At 42.2% G+C, this 15,375-nt stretch overlaps 1 protein-coding gene across 1 annotated transcript in view; it reads left to right on the forward strand.

Moving 5' to 3' along the window:
• prex2 (phosphatidylinositol-3,4,5-trisphosphate-dependent Rac exchange factor 2) overlaps positions 1-15,375 on the forward strand; it is a 410,668-nt gene that overhangs the window by 131,614 nt on the left and 263,679 nt on the right. Inside the window, exons 7-8 of the mRNA XM_059982440.1 lie at positions 943-1,076; positions 10,333-10,445. Coding sequence (XP_059838423.1) covers positions 943-1,076; positions 10,333-10,445 — 247 coding nt within the window. The remainder of the gene's footprint in view (positions 1-942; positions 1,077-10,332; positions 10,446-15,375) is intronic.

Raw genomic sequence — 15,375 nt, forward strand, 5'->3', positions numbered from 1 at the left:
ACTATCCACAACACTTCCAATCTTTGTGTCATCAGCAGTCTTACTAACCCATCCCTCCAGTTCCTCATCCAGGCCATTTATAAAAATCACGGTCCCAAAGCAGATCCCAGAGGCACTCCACTGGTGACTGACCTCCAAACAGAAAATGACCCATCTACAACCAATCTTTGCCTTCTGTGGGCTAGCGAGTTCTGGATCCACATAGCAATGTCCCCTTGGATCCCATGCCTCCTTACTTTCTCAATAAGCCTTGTATTGGGTACCTTATCAAATGCCTTGTTGAAATCTATGTACATTACATCTACTACTCTTCCTTCATCAACGTGTTTAGTCACATCCTCAAAGGCATTTTGAGGACATCCTCTTTATGCAGTGTGCATTTCTGATACTTCCTACTCCCTGTCCTCTCCCTTCCCCATTTCCCAACCATGAATCCCTGCTCCCTGTCCCCTTCCTACTCTTATATTGAGGTTTATTATCACTCACATGTCATGAAATTTGTGCAATACATAAAAATTGCTATAGTACTAAGCAAAGATTTTAGGCTCTATAGTTGTTATATATATATATATATATATATATATATATATATATATATACCTGAAACTTTTCCACAGTACTGTAGAATTGAAAATTAAATGTGCACTCTAAATTTTAATTTTATGCCTTTTCAATGTGTTTTATCTGGCATGGTATGTTGTTAATTGGTGATTTTGGAAATGACCAGTGAGGTTCTCTGCAACTATAACAAAACAGTACAAATGTTATTCTTAGATTTCCATAGCTTTTCAACTATCTTGGCAAAGTGACAAGAAAAATTCTGCACACATAAATTAGTAAATAATGGAGTTTATTTGAAAATTTAAGCACTGTTGAATACATTTATTATTTGACATTATGAACTGTAAAGAATCAATTTTATTTTATTTTGTGCCTTTTTAGGGATCCAATATAACAGATACGTGCACTGAAATGCTGATGCAAGGAACTTTACTGAAAATTTCAGCTGGAAATATTCAGGAACGAGTTTTCTTCCTCTTTGATAACTTGCTCGTATACTGTAAAAAGAAGCATAGGTAGGTGTTTTATTTCACTGTTTATTACCAGGAAATGCTTTGAAGTGAACATTACTCCATATGTGAACGTAATTTAAGAGTGGCTGTTTTTTGTAAGATTTGCTGATCCGTATATAAGTTACCAGAGGCAATGTTTCTAAGTTGTTGAGTACCTGGCCAATGTTTGTTTGCAGTTAAATTTAAAGAGAAGGAAATGGTCACATGTGAAGGTACTGGTGGGAGGGTTGGAGCAGTGGATTTCCTTAATTTGTACAGATACATTAGTTATATATTTAATGTATGGTATTATTCATCTTGTACCACAGGTTGAAACTATTTATTTTCTTATCTAATGTATTTGGAATATAAAAATATAAGGCTGTTCTCATAATCTCACATTGGAGTTTAAATATACTAAACATGTAAATAATTAAACAAGAATTTAAACATATACACGGGCTATCAGATGAGTTAATTTCAAAGGCTTTACTGCCAGAGCATTACAATGCTGAATTTATTATTCCCAGATGCTCCAGTCATTTTTATCTTAATTTCAAATGGTCCTCTCCGGATTATGAAATCTCAGCTTATGTACAGCCTAAACATTTGAATGTGAGTTTAGGAGACTGGTGGAGTGGATCTGCAGGGATGAATGCATTGTTTCTCTTGATTACTTGGTTTGTGGCCATATTTCTGACTTGTGAACTGTCTGAGTTATGAACAGCTCACAGCAATGTAACCCTGCCTAACGTCGGGAGGACCTGTCAATAGATATTACAATTACAACAAATAATTCCAAGGAAATTGTCAGTTCCCCATTGTGGTTTTTATGATTTTCCTTTACTTTGTTCTTTATCACCATTCACAATGGGCAGCTGGCCTCTGTCAGAAAGTTGTGACTTTGTGTCCAGCTTCTAACACGAATGCACAAAGTGTCACGTTACTCTGGGAGAGCAGCAGAGTCAGGATTGATAAAGGTGGCCATGTCTACCTTCTTAGGTGGTTTGAAAAGATTCTTCAATATGACTGAAGAGCTGTGAGGAACTTTTCGCTGTTCACTTGGCAAATATTTATTTCTCAACTGCTGCCTAAAAGCGGATTATCTGGATATTGTATTATTGTTCAGGGACCTATTTGGTCAAGAAGCCTAGATGTACACTCAGTGGTCACTTTTTTGGGTACAGGATTGGAACATGATGTGATTTTTTGAAGCTGTAGCCCACCCACTTCAAGGTTCAAAGTTCTCTCCATTCAGAGATGTCCTTCTGCACACCACTGTTGTAACTCGTGATTATTTGATTTACTGTCACCTTCCTGTCAGTTCAAACCAGTTTGGTCATTCTCCTCTGATCTCTCTCATTAATAAAGCATTTTTGCCCACAGAACTGCCACTCAATTGTTTTTTTATTGTTCCGTTTTCTGTAAATTCTAGAGACTGTTGTGTGTGAAAATCCCAGGAGGTCAGCAGTTTCTGAGAAACTCAAACCTCCCTGCCTGGCATCAACAATCATTCTACGGTCAAAGTCACTTAAATCACATTTCTTCCCCATTTTGATGTATGCTCTGAACAATGACTGAATCTCTTGACCATGCTTCCATGTTTTTATGCATTGAGTTACTGCTACATGATTAGCTGATTAGATATTTGCATTACTGAGCACGTGTACTTACTAAAGTGGCGACTGACTTTATTTTAATGAAATGCTTGGATTAAAACTGAACTTGACAGATGTTTAGCAATAATTTCAATGTTTCACATGTGCTTCATGCCCTCTAGTGTCCCAATCTGTAGTTAAGTTAAAATTTAGACTAACACTTCCATTCACATATAAACGCCAACTGAGGACAGAATAATCAAATAGTATTTTGCATTTTATAAACTTGCTATAATTTCATCCACCTGCTGGTGCTTTTCAATATTCTTTGCAGCAATGTTCAATCACATCAAGTATCTCAAACTGCTCTGGTAATTTTAGAAGAACAGCTGGTCATTTCATAAGAGCAGCTGGTAATTTATTGCATCTGCCATACATTTGTTTGAAGTCCAAAAGATCCAAGTTTGGTCGGTTTAATTTGATATTTCCTGTTCTCTGATTATTTTGAGTTTTAAAAACTTCTCATTAAGCAAACACTATTCAGAAATAGGAGTCAGAGTGAAAAGGATTTTTTTTTGTATTTATTGCTGGCAATAGTAACATTTATTGATCATCCCTAATTGTTCTAAACTGAGCAGGCATTTAATAGTCTTCCACAATCCAGTATGTTCCTGATTCCCATTACTAAGGCAAACTTAAAAAAAACCCATATTTTGTTTATTTGCTTGAATTTAAATACACCAGTTGCTCTGATAGAATTCAGACTTGTATCTAATTCTGAATGCCAGACTTAAAAATTGCACCATTTTAACTCATTTGAAAATATGCTGACAAATAAACAATAAACTTTTCACTTTGCTCTTAACTCAAAATGCTAGTTTAGTTCACAGGGATACAATTGGTCTGTTAAGCATTCAGATCAGGATAGGACATTATTTCATAGAGAATTTTGTGGCTGTTTTCTAGCTTCCCTGTAAAGATGCAAGTGGAATAAATGCTGCAGAGGAATTATGAAACAACCAAAATTGTGACATACTTTCAAGCTTCATGTGGCCAGTTGAAGCTAGGGGATGTGATTAAATGCCCAACAAAAGAATGGCTAAGAAAAGTTTAAAGTTTTTGTGTGGACTGAGAGACAATAAGAGCGCTCCTGAACTCCTCACAAGGAATCGTAGGACCTTTTCGTGCAAAGTTTCTCTCTTAGTTCCCTCTCATCTTGGATATCTTCAAGTAAATTCTTCCCAACTCTTTTACATTATCATCTTGGAGATTGTGAACTGTGCCAGCTACTGTTATTGATGTTGATGTCAGGAGTATTCCATTACTGCCTTCAGATGGATGACAGTTGATCACAATCAAAATCAGAACTGAGATGTAAAATTACTTGCGCCTTATGCTTAGGGAACTGCATAACTTCTATGTTGAGGCTTTAAAAAAATTTTTTTTAATACCACTGAATCCCACCTTGGTGGTTATTTGCTGGTCATTTTTAGTTCATTTCCCTCATTAAATTTTATTTGGTTTATGAGTGCATGGTTGTTTCTAGACTTTTAATTTTTGTTAAGCTAGTGCAGGTGAGATTTAAACCAACAAGAAGCTTTAGAACTCAATGTGTCAAGCAGCATCTGTGAGTGAAAAGGTGAGAGTCCATGTTTTGCATCAAGACCTAGTACCTGGACTGAGAAGGAAGAGGAAAGATTGCCACTATAGAAGGGTACGAGGGAGGGGCAGCACAAAGACTGTTGGGTGGTAAGCGAAAGCAGATGGGGAGAGGAAGATGGCAGATGGAACTAGATGAGGGGATGGTAGAGGTGAACAAAGGGAGAAGAAAACTAGGTGAATGTTTGTTGGAAAAGAACACTGGAGATGAGAGTTACCAGAAACCAGAGTCCAAATTGCATCACCTGCAGTCTCATTTCTTGGTCTTTGAAGATTTATTTAGGCTGTCTTCATTTTGAATCTATCTTTTCATCATGCACAATTGAATTGTATGTGAAGTAAAACACTTACAGTTTTATTTAGCATAACCATTTGTACTCAACTAGAGAAGCAGAAACTTGTATGTCAGTATAAGTTTTTGAAAGTAATATTTACTTAAAACTGATCAGTGTCAGCTCTCCTCATCAATGACTTATCCATCTTCCTGCCAGTTCCTTCCCTACTTTCTCAGCAGTAGAGGAATCAGAGTGGTCAAAGCAATAAGGGGAGAAATTAAGCAAAAACAGTTGATTACTTACTTCCCTCTTATATTCAAATCTGATAAAAAGAATTATCCTTCATTACAACTGCATTAGTTACACTTCAAGCATTAGAGGTAATTTTGTCAGGGTCCAGTTGCATTGTTGATATTCTTCTAACCATTGTGAAATTGCATGGGGAAATGAGAAAAGAAGCCACAAAGCTTTCCTATATATTATTTCAACAACACACACAAAATGCTGGTAGAACACAGCAGGCTAGGCAGCATCTATAGGGAGAAGCGATGTCGACATTTTGGCCCGAGACCCTTCGTCAGGACTAACCGAAAGGAAAGATAGTAAGAGATTTGAAAGTAGTGGGGGGAGGGGGAAATGCGAAATGATAGGAGAAGACCGGAGGGGCTGGGATGAAGCTAAGAGCTGGAAAGGTGATTGGCGAAAGTGATACAGAGCTGGAGAAGGGAAAGGATCATGGGACGGGAGGCCTCAGGAGAAAGAAAGGAGCGGGGGGGGGGGGGGGGTAAGCACCAGAGGGAGATGGAGAACAGGCAAACAACTAAATATGTCAGGGATAGGGTAAGAAAGGGAGGAGGGGCATTAACGGAAGTTAGAGAAGTCAACGTTCATGCCATCAGGTTGGAGGCTACCCAGCCGGTATATAAGGTGCTGTTCCTCCAACATGAGCTTGGATTCATTTTGACAATAGAGGAGGCCATGGATAGACATATCAGAATGGGAATGGGACATGGAATTAAAATGTGTGGCTACTGGGAGATTCTGCTTTTTCTGGATGACTGATCGTAGGTGTTCCGCGAAACGGTCTCCCAATCTGCGTTGGGTCTCGCCAATATATAAAAGGCCACACTGGGAGCACCGGACGCAGTATACCACACCAGCCGACTCACAGGTGAAGTGTCGCCTCACCTGGAAGGACTGTCTGGGGCCCTGAATGGTGGTGAGGGAGGAAGTGTAAGGGCAGGTGTAGCACTTGTTCCATTTACAAGGATAAGTGCCAGGAGGGAGATTGGTGGGAAGGGATGGGGACGAGTGGACCAGGGAGTCGCATAGGGATTGATCCCTGCGGAAAGCAGAAAGGGGGAGGGGAGGGAAAAATGTGTTTGGTAGTGGGATCCCGTTGGAGGTGGCGGAAGTTACGGAGAATTATATGTTGGACCTGGAGGCTGGTGGGGTGGTAGGTAAGGACAACGGGAACCCTATCCCAAGTGGGGTGGTGGGTGGATGGGGTGAGGGCAGATGTGCGGGAAATGGGAGAGATGCATTTGAGAGCAGAGTTGATGGTGGACGAAGGGAAGCTTCTTTGTTAAAAAAGGAAGAGATCTCCTTCGTCCTGGAAAGAAAATCCTCATCCTGAGAGCAGATGCGGCGGAGATGGAGGAATTGTGAGAAGGGGATAGACTTTTTGCAAGAGACAGGGTGGGAAGAGGAATAGTTTAGGTAGCTGTGAGAGTCTGTGTAGGTTTATAGTAGATATCAGTAGATAGGCCGTCTCCAGAGATGGAGACAGGGGTAAATAAGAGGTGTTATCAGAGAGTTGTCGCTTTGCCTCGGCCAGGTAGAGGTCAGCATGCCAGACAACAATAGCTCCCCCCCCCCCCATCAGGAGGTTTTATAGTGAGGTTGGGATTGGTGTGGAGGGAGCAGAGAGCAGAGCGTTCGGAAGGAATGAGGTTGGAATTGGAACAGGGTGAGGTGAAGTCAAGATGGTTGATGTCACGTCAACAATTGGCAATAAAGAGATCCAGAGCTGAAGATGGGGTGAGAAGTCCGGAGTGTGGATTGGCCTCGGCCGTCGATCTTGGCTGCCCCAGAGACACAGGGGTTTTTTGAAACTCCGGATTCCAGTGCCATCACCGCGGGTTCCAACGACCATGGACAGATTCAAAGCGATTGCGCAACCACCGACTGCAACTCCAGCCTTGATCTCCAGGCCGGGTCTTCACATGCTGTGATTGTGACTCCCGTCTCCCCTTCCCCCACCACCACTCTGCCACCCCCTCTCCCTTAGATTCCATCATCAGCTCCTAGGCCCTCAGAGGCTCCATCTTCCTCTCACCCCAACCCTTCCCTCTCCACTGACATTACCAGCCTCCCTCCCCCCTCTGATCCCATCTCTCATTCGTGCCGGGGCTTTACCATTCCCTCCGACCTTCAACTCTCTGAGGCAGAGCGCTCTGTCCTCATTAAGGGCCTCACCTTGGTCCCCCTTCGCCCACACCTCAGTGAGCTCTGTGTACGCCATGACGCTGAACTCTTCTTCCGCCAGCTCCGTCTCCGAGCTTACTTCTTTGACAAGGACTCTCCTACCCCCACCAATGACCCCTTCTCCCGGCTTCAACTCTCCTCCTCTTCATGGACACCCCGCTCTGGTCTTCTGCCTGCTCTGGATCTCTTTATTGCCAATTGCCGGCGGGACATCAACCGTCTTGACTTCACCTCACCCTGTTCCAATTCCAACCTCACTCCTTCCGAACGCTCTGCTCTCCGCTCCCTCCACACCAATCCCAACCTCACTATAAAACCTGCTGATAAGGGGGGAGCTGTTGTTGACTGGCATACTGACCTCTACCTGGCTGAGGCACAGCGACAACTCTCTGATAACACCTCTTATTTACCTCTTGATCATGATCCCACTAAGGAGCACCAGGCCATGGTCTCCAATACCATCACCAACCTTATTACCTCTGGGGATCTCCCATCCACTGCCACAAACCTCATAGTTCCCACACCCCGCACTTCCCATTTCTACCTCCTACCCAAGATACACAAACCTGCCTGTACAGGTATACCCATTGTCTCAGCTTGCTCCTGCCCCACTGAACTCATTTCTGCATACCTTGACACTGTCTTATCCCCCTTGTTCAATTTCTTCCCACCTATCTTCATGACACTTCCCATGCTTTGAATTTTTTCAATGATTTTAAGTTCCCTGACCACCTCCATCTTATTTTCACCATGGACGTCCAGCCCCTATATACCTCCATCCCCCACCAAGATGGTCTCGAAGCTCTTCGGTTTTTTTTGGATTCCAGACGTAACCAATTCCCCTCGACCACCACTCTCCTCTGTCTAGCGGAATTAGTTCTTACTCTCAATAATTTCTCCTTTGGCTGCTCTCACTTCCTCCAAACCAAGGGTGTAGCCATGGGCACCCGTATGGGTCCCAGTTATGCCTGCCTTTTTGTTATGCCTGCTTTGTGGAACAGTCCATGTTCCAAGGCTATACCAGTATCCATCCTCCTCTTTTCCTTTGCTACATTGACGACTGCATTGGTGCTGCCTCTTGCACGCATGCTGAGCTCGTCGACTTCATTAACTTTGCCTCCAACATTCACCCTGCCCTCAAATTTACCTGGTCCATTTCCGACACCTCCCTCCCCTTTCTTGATCTTTCTGTCTCCATCTCTGGAGATGGCCTATCTACTGATATCTACTATAAGCCTACAGACTCTCACCGCTACCTGGACTACTCTTCCCACCCTGTTTCTTGCAAAAAGTCTATCCCCTTCTCACAATTCCTCCGTCTCCGCCACATCTGCTCTCAGGATGAGGCTTTTCTTTTCAGGATAAAGGAGATGTCTTCCTTTTTTAAACAAAGAGGCTTCCCTTCATCCACCATCAACTCTGCTCTCAAATGCATCTCTCCCATTTCCCGCACATCTGCCCTCACCCCATCCACCCGCCACCCCACTCGGGATAGGGTTCCCTTGTCCTTACCTACCACCCCACCAGCCTCCAGGTCCAATATATAATTCTCCGTAACTTCTGCCACCTCCAACGGGATCCCACTACCAAACACATTTTTCCCTCCCCTCCCCCTTTCTGCTTTCCGCAGGGTTCAATCCCTACGCGACTCCCTGGTCCACTCGTCCCCATCCCTTCCCACCAATCTCCCTCCTGGTACTTATCCTTGTAAATGGAACAAGTGCTACACCTGCCCTTACACTTCCTCCCTCACCACCATTCAAGGCCCCAGACAGTCCTTCCAGGTGAGGCGACACTTCACCTGTGAGTCGGCTGGTGTGGTATACTGCGTCCGGTGCTCCCAGTGTGGCCTTTTATATATTGGCGAGACCCAACGCAGATTGGGAGACCGTTTCGCGGAACACCTACGATCAGTCATCCAGAAAAAGCAGAATCTCCCAGTAGTCACACATTTTAATTCCACGTCCCATTCCCATTCTGATATGTCTATCCATGGCCTCCTCTATTGTCAAAATGAATCCAAGCTCATGTTGGAGGAACAGCACCTTATATACCGGCTGGGTAGCCTCCAACCTGATGGCATGAACGTTGACTTCTCTAACTTCCGTTAATGCCCCTCCTCCCTTTCTTACCCCATCCCTGACATATTTAGTTGTTTGCCTGTTCTCCATCTCCCTCTGGTGCTTACCCCCCCCGCTCCTTTCTTTCTCCTGAGGCCTCCCGTCCCATGATCCTTTCCCTTCTCCAGCTCTGTATCACTTTCGCCAATCACCTTTCCAGCTCTTAGCTTCATCCCAGCCCCTCCGGTCTTCTCCTATCATTTCGCATTTCCCCCTCCCCCCACTACTTTCAAATCTCTTACTATCTTTCCTTTCAGTTAGTCCTGACGAAGGGTCTTGGCCCGAAACGTCGACAGCACTTCTCCCTATAGGTGCTGCCTAGCCTGCTGTGTTCTACCAGCATTTTGTGTGTGTTGTTTTAATTTCCAGCATCTGCAGATTTCCTCATGTTTGCGCTTTATATTATTTGTTTGCTGCTGTCAAATAGGGTTGGGCATCTGCTGGGTATGGAGTGCTGATCTAAATCTTGCTATCATTAAACCCCAGAAAGCATAACTATCCCAGCAGGTGACCTTCCTTTCTCATATAAGCCATTCAGTGTGCAAATGACATTACATAACAACTGTAAAAAATTGAAAAAAATCATTGCATATTCTTGACGACACACTTGAATAAATCAACTTCATTCAGATAACAATAAGTAAAATGTTGACCACCAATTCACGAGACTGGATTCATATTGAATCCCACTAGAAGGCTGTATACAAGAAATTAAAAACAGACAATTCTGAGTCATTCAGCAGGTCAGGCAGTATCTGTGGAAAGATTTAATGATTTATCAGAACTGATGGGATTTCATCAACCTAAAACATAAATATGTTTCTTTGTTGTACTTGATGAGTGTTGCCACATATTTTGCTTTTTAATTCAGGTTTTTATTTGTTTATTCTTGAACTCTGTAAGCATTATTTGTAATATCCATCTTACATTAATAACATCATCTCCAAAAATATCAGATTATTTAAATACTACTCCTATTGCTCATGGAATTCTTATATTGAATACTTTATGCTTTTGCTATTTAGGATTAAATTAAGACTTTTGTAAAACTCTATTTAAGACATGATTCAATGAACTCTGTAAGGGAAGTATCCAAGATCTGTGATGCTTTGAATAAAGTATGCTGTAATTAAACTTTCAGACGCTTAAAGAATACTTCGCACCCAAAAAAAGTGCCTGATGGACATCGGTACCTTTTTCGTGGCAGGATAAATACAGAGATCATGGAAGTGGAAAATGTTGATGATGGAACAGGTAATTATTGGTTATATTGCTTGAATTTAACCAATGTTTAAGGATTTTATTTATTTTTATCAATGTGATGGATTCAAAATGCCACCAAATATAAATATTATATTTATATTTAATATAATACATGGCTAATAATATCAATGCCACTAAATTAAATTTATTTTGCTGGTAACTGAACATTAATGAAAAATATTCAAAAATGAAAGATCAGCTTTAATTTGACAATGGATGTGGCTTTGAATATTCCACTGAGTTGGACACCACAATATCATATCCTACGACACAGTTGTTTATGCGGATTTGGTTATTAGAAGTTTTAAAAAAAGATTAAAATGAAACATTCAGCTTTGGAGAATGCATCCAGGCAAACATAAGACTAGCCTTGATGGAAATCATGGCAGGCAAATGCTAAATAGCCGAGAAATCTAAGTTCTTTTAACTCTATAAAAATACATGGAGATCATGTTGTGTGATAAACTTCTGTTTATTCGATGTAAACTAGCCAGCCTATCAACTTAATACAGGTTGTGTATCCCTTATCTAAAATGCCTGGGGCAAGAAGCGTTTTGGATTTTGGAATATTTGCCTCTATATAACGAGATACCTTAAGGATGGGACCTAAGTCTAAACACAAAATCAATACTTTACATATACAGCTTATACATATACCCTGAATTATAAATTTATATAGTATTTTAAATAATTTTGTGCATAAAACTATGATGTGCGGACTGCTCTATCAGAAAGGTAAAATACACTACTTTGGCCAACCAGGTGGCCAGTTAGTGGATGTTTGGGATTGCCATCATTCCGGTGAATTTATGTTCCGCCAGTAATCAGTCTTTGCCTTACACTTGCTCATCATACGTATGTACTGACCTAGTCATTCAGCATGTTAGGTTTCTGTCAGCGATGATCTTGGCAATCTCATCAATGAATTTCTCTGCTGCTTCAAACTTCACTGCTGTGCCTTTTCTTTTATTTCTGCAACAAGCCTGCTGAGTATTCATGATTACCTTCAATTTTCAGTTTCTCTTGATAGATCTTGTTTCATGATCTGTTAAGCAGTATAGGTTCAGTCTGATGCTGACAAATCCACTTTTTCAATGCAGAGTCAAGATTGTAAATTTTCACTTTATACAGTGTTTGCCACTTTTCGTTAACTTCTTTTCATTACATTTGTGAAGTCACTTCTCAAAACCATCTGTGGTGTGCAAAGACTGCACATTGCCTGGGAACCTTCCCAGCATCTTGTGGAATTTTCCATTTGTGACGTCATGTCAGCGCTGAAAAGAAATTCTGATTTTGGAAGTTTTCGGATTTTGGGATTTCAGATAAGTGACGCTCACCCATACTGACTACTTATTACAATGACCGTAGGGTCTAGTTAGGGTAAAACATGCTGTTCCTTGTATGGACATCAGCATTAGAACAGTTTCATGAGTTATAGGCAGCCTACACTACTGTAAAATAGGAATAAATCCTGTACCACAAATGACTCTTACATATATGTGGAGGAAGGAAGAAAAGAAATCAAGGCAGCTCAGTGTGAAGAGTCCAGCTGCAAGGACCTGGACACATTAAGTGATCACGCTCAGGGATTAACGGCAGTAAATGCTGCTTCAAATTCTATATACTACTAACAGCTCCATTTCCCAGGCACTGTTAAATCCGTAACACCCTGACACTTACTGACTAACCATCTACATGAATCAGGACATGAAACTAAACAAAAGAAACACTATGTAATGCTTGAAATTTAAATTACAAACGGAAAATGCTAGTGTTACACCCAAAAGTATATGTCGAGGGGAAAAGGAGATCCAGCCACACACCAATCCCACCTCTCGTACACGCAGGTGCTGTGAGAATCAAGTTTATGCCTCACGCCCGCCCACAGTATCAAACCCACAACAAATACCGTTATGAAATACACTTTAAAGAGTTTACTAAAATTAAAAGAGTAGTAGGCAATACTATATATAAAAGGAAAAAAAAGGCGCCAACTTATCAAAGTTCAGTCTGTTTAGTGCAGTTGTTGGAGCTCAATCAACGAACCAATCGACCCATCCGACCGCCACGCCGTCGCACCTGGGACCACCCCGGTCCAGCACAAGTCCACCTTCCTCGGCCTCCCCCTCACACCAAAAAACCCGCGAAAACCCCTCCCCCAAGTTCCCAGCATCACAAGACACAATAACATTCCCCATTGATTAACAAATGAATACAATTACCATATCAGCCATTCTAAAGCGAAACAACGGCGAGAGAAACACTTATCCAACAAAGAAGCATTCCTGGTCGTAACAAACCAAAGAAGCCATTTTGAGTACCATACATAGGGCATTGTACACTAGAAATACTCAGCAGATGTAGGAAGGGAAGCAGAGCAACACACAAAATACTGGAGGAACTCTGAAGGTCAGGCAGCATCTATCGAAATGAACAAACAGTTGATGCTTTGGGCTGAGACCCTTCATCAGCACTGGTAAAGAATGGGAAAAATGCCAGAAAATGAAGGAGGGGGAGAGAGGGAAGGAGGACAAGCTAGAAGGTGAAAGGTGAAGCCAATTGGATGGGGAGCAGATGAAGTAAGAATCTGGGAGGTGATAGGTGGAAAAGGTCAAGGGCCAGAGAAGAAAGAATTTGTTAAGAGAAGGAGAGTGGATCATGGGAGAAAGGAAAGGAGTTGCGGGACCCCGGGGGATGTGATAAGTAGGTGGGCAGGTTAAGAGAAGAGGAAACAGGCCAGAGTGGGGAATAAGAAGAGGGAAGGGGGGGCATTAGAATTGGAGAAATCGATGTTCATGCCATCAGGTTGGAGACTACATAGTTGGAATATCAAGTGTTGCTCCTCCAACCTGAGAGTGGCTTCATCATGACAGAAGAGCGGGCCATGGACTGACATATCGGAATGGAAATGGGAATAGGAATTAGAACGGTTGGCTGCCAGTAAACCTTGCTTGTTACAGGTGGAGTGGTAGTGCTTGACGAAGCAGTCCTCCTGTACCTAATAAAGTGGCCACTGATTGTTTGTTCATGGTCTTCAGTCGCAGTGTAGCCAATCCACATAAAGGTTCAAAGACACCACTGTTGTATTGTATGGTTATTTGAGTTAGCCACCTTCTTGTCAGCTTGAACCAGTCTGACCATTCTCCTCCGACATCGAGCATAGAACACAGAAATCTACAGAGGTAAAAAACGGGATGAGGTCCTACAAGGTGAATTCAAGGAGTTAGGAGATAAACTAAAAAGTAGGACCACAAAGGTAATAATCTCTGGATTACTACCAGTGCCATGTGCTAGTCAGAGTAGAAATAGGAGAATATTTCAGATGAATACGTGGCTTGAAAAATGGTGTAAGGGGGAGGGATTCAAATTTCTGGGGCATTGGAACCAGTTCTGGGGGAGGTGGGACCGGTATAAACAGGACGGTCTGCACCTGGGCTGGACTGGAACCAATGTCCTAGGGGGAGCGTTTGCTACTGCTGTTCAGGAGGATTTAAACTAATGTGGCAGGGGGATGGAAACAAGCACAGAGAGACAGAGGGATGTAAAATGAGGGTAGAAGCAAAAAGTAGTAAGGTGGCAGGCAAATCCAGGGCAAAAAGCAAAAAAAAGCCACTTTTCAACATAATTGTATAAGGGCTAAGAGTGTTGTAAAAAACAAGCCTGAAGGCTTTGTGTGTCAATGCGAGGAGCATTCGTAACAAGGTGGATGAATTAAATGCGCAGATAGTTATTAATGAATATGATATAGTTGGGATCACAGAGACATTGCTCCAGGGTGACCAAGGATGGGAGCTCAACATCCAGGGATATTCAATATTCAGGAGGGATAGACAGGAAAGAAAAGGAGGTGGGGTAGCTTTGCTGGTTAGAGAGGAGATTAACGCAATAGAAAGGAAGGACATTAGCCTGGAGGATGTGGAATAGATATGGGTAGAGCTGCATAACACTAAGGGGCAGAAAACGCTGGTGGGAGTTGTGTACAGGCCACCTAACAGTAGTAGTGAGGTTGGGGATGGCATTATACAGGAAATTAGAATCGCGTGCAATAAAGGAACAGTAGTTATAATGGGTGACTTCAATCTACATATAGATTGGGTGAACCAAATTGGTAAGGGTGCTGAGGAAGAGGATTTCTTGGAATGTATGCGGGATGGTTTTCTGAACCAACATGTCGAGGAACCACCTAGAGAGCAGGCCATTCTAGATTGGGTATTGAGCAATGAGGAAGGGTTAGTTAGCAATCTTGTCATGCGAGGCCCCTTGGGTAAGAGTGACCATAATATGGTGGAATTCTTCATTAAGATGGAGAGTGACATAGTTAATTCAAAAACAAAGGTTCTGAACTTAACAAGGGTATGAGACGTGAATTAGCTAAGATAGAATGGCAAATGATACTTAAAGGGGTTGACGGTGGATATGCAATGGCAAGCATTTAAAGATCACATGGATGAACTACAACAATTGTTCATCCCAGTTTGGCAAAAGAATAAACCAGGGAAGGTAATGCACTCGTGGCTGACAAGGGAAATTAGGGATAGTATCAAGTCCAAAGAAGAAACATATAAAGTAGCAAAAACAAAGCAGCACACCTGAGGACTGGGAGAAATTCAGAGACCAGCAGAGGAGGACAAAGGGCTTAATTAGGAAAGGGAGAAAAGATTATGAGAGAAAGCTGGCAGGGAACATAAAAACTGACTGTAAAAGCTTTTATAGATATGTGAAAAGAAAAAGATTGGTCCCTTACAGTCAGAAACGGGTGAATTGGTCATAGGGAACAAAGACATGGCAGACCAATTGAATAACTACTTTGATTCTGAATTCACTAAGGAGGACATAAATAATCTTCCGGAAATAGTAAGGGACCAAGGGTCTAGTGAGATGGAGGAACTGAGGGAAATACATGTTAGTTGGGAAGTGGTGT

This window comes from Hypanus sabinus, chromosome 1, assembly GCF_030144855.1.
Source record: "Hypanus sabinus isolate sHypSab1 chromosome 1, sHypSab1.hap1, whole genome shotgun sequence".
Classification (NCBI taxonomy): domain Eukaryota; kingdom Metazoa; phylum Chordata; class Chondrichthyes; order Myliobatiformes; family Dasyatidae; genus Hypanus; species Hypanus sabinus.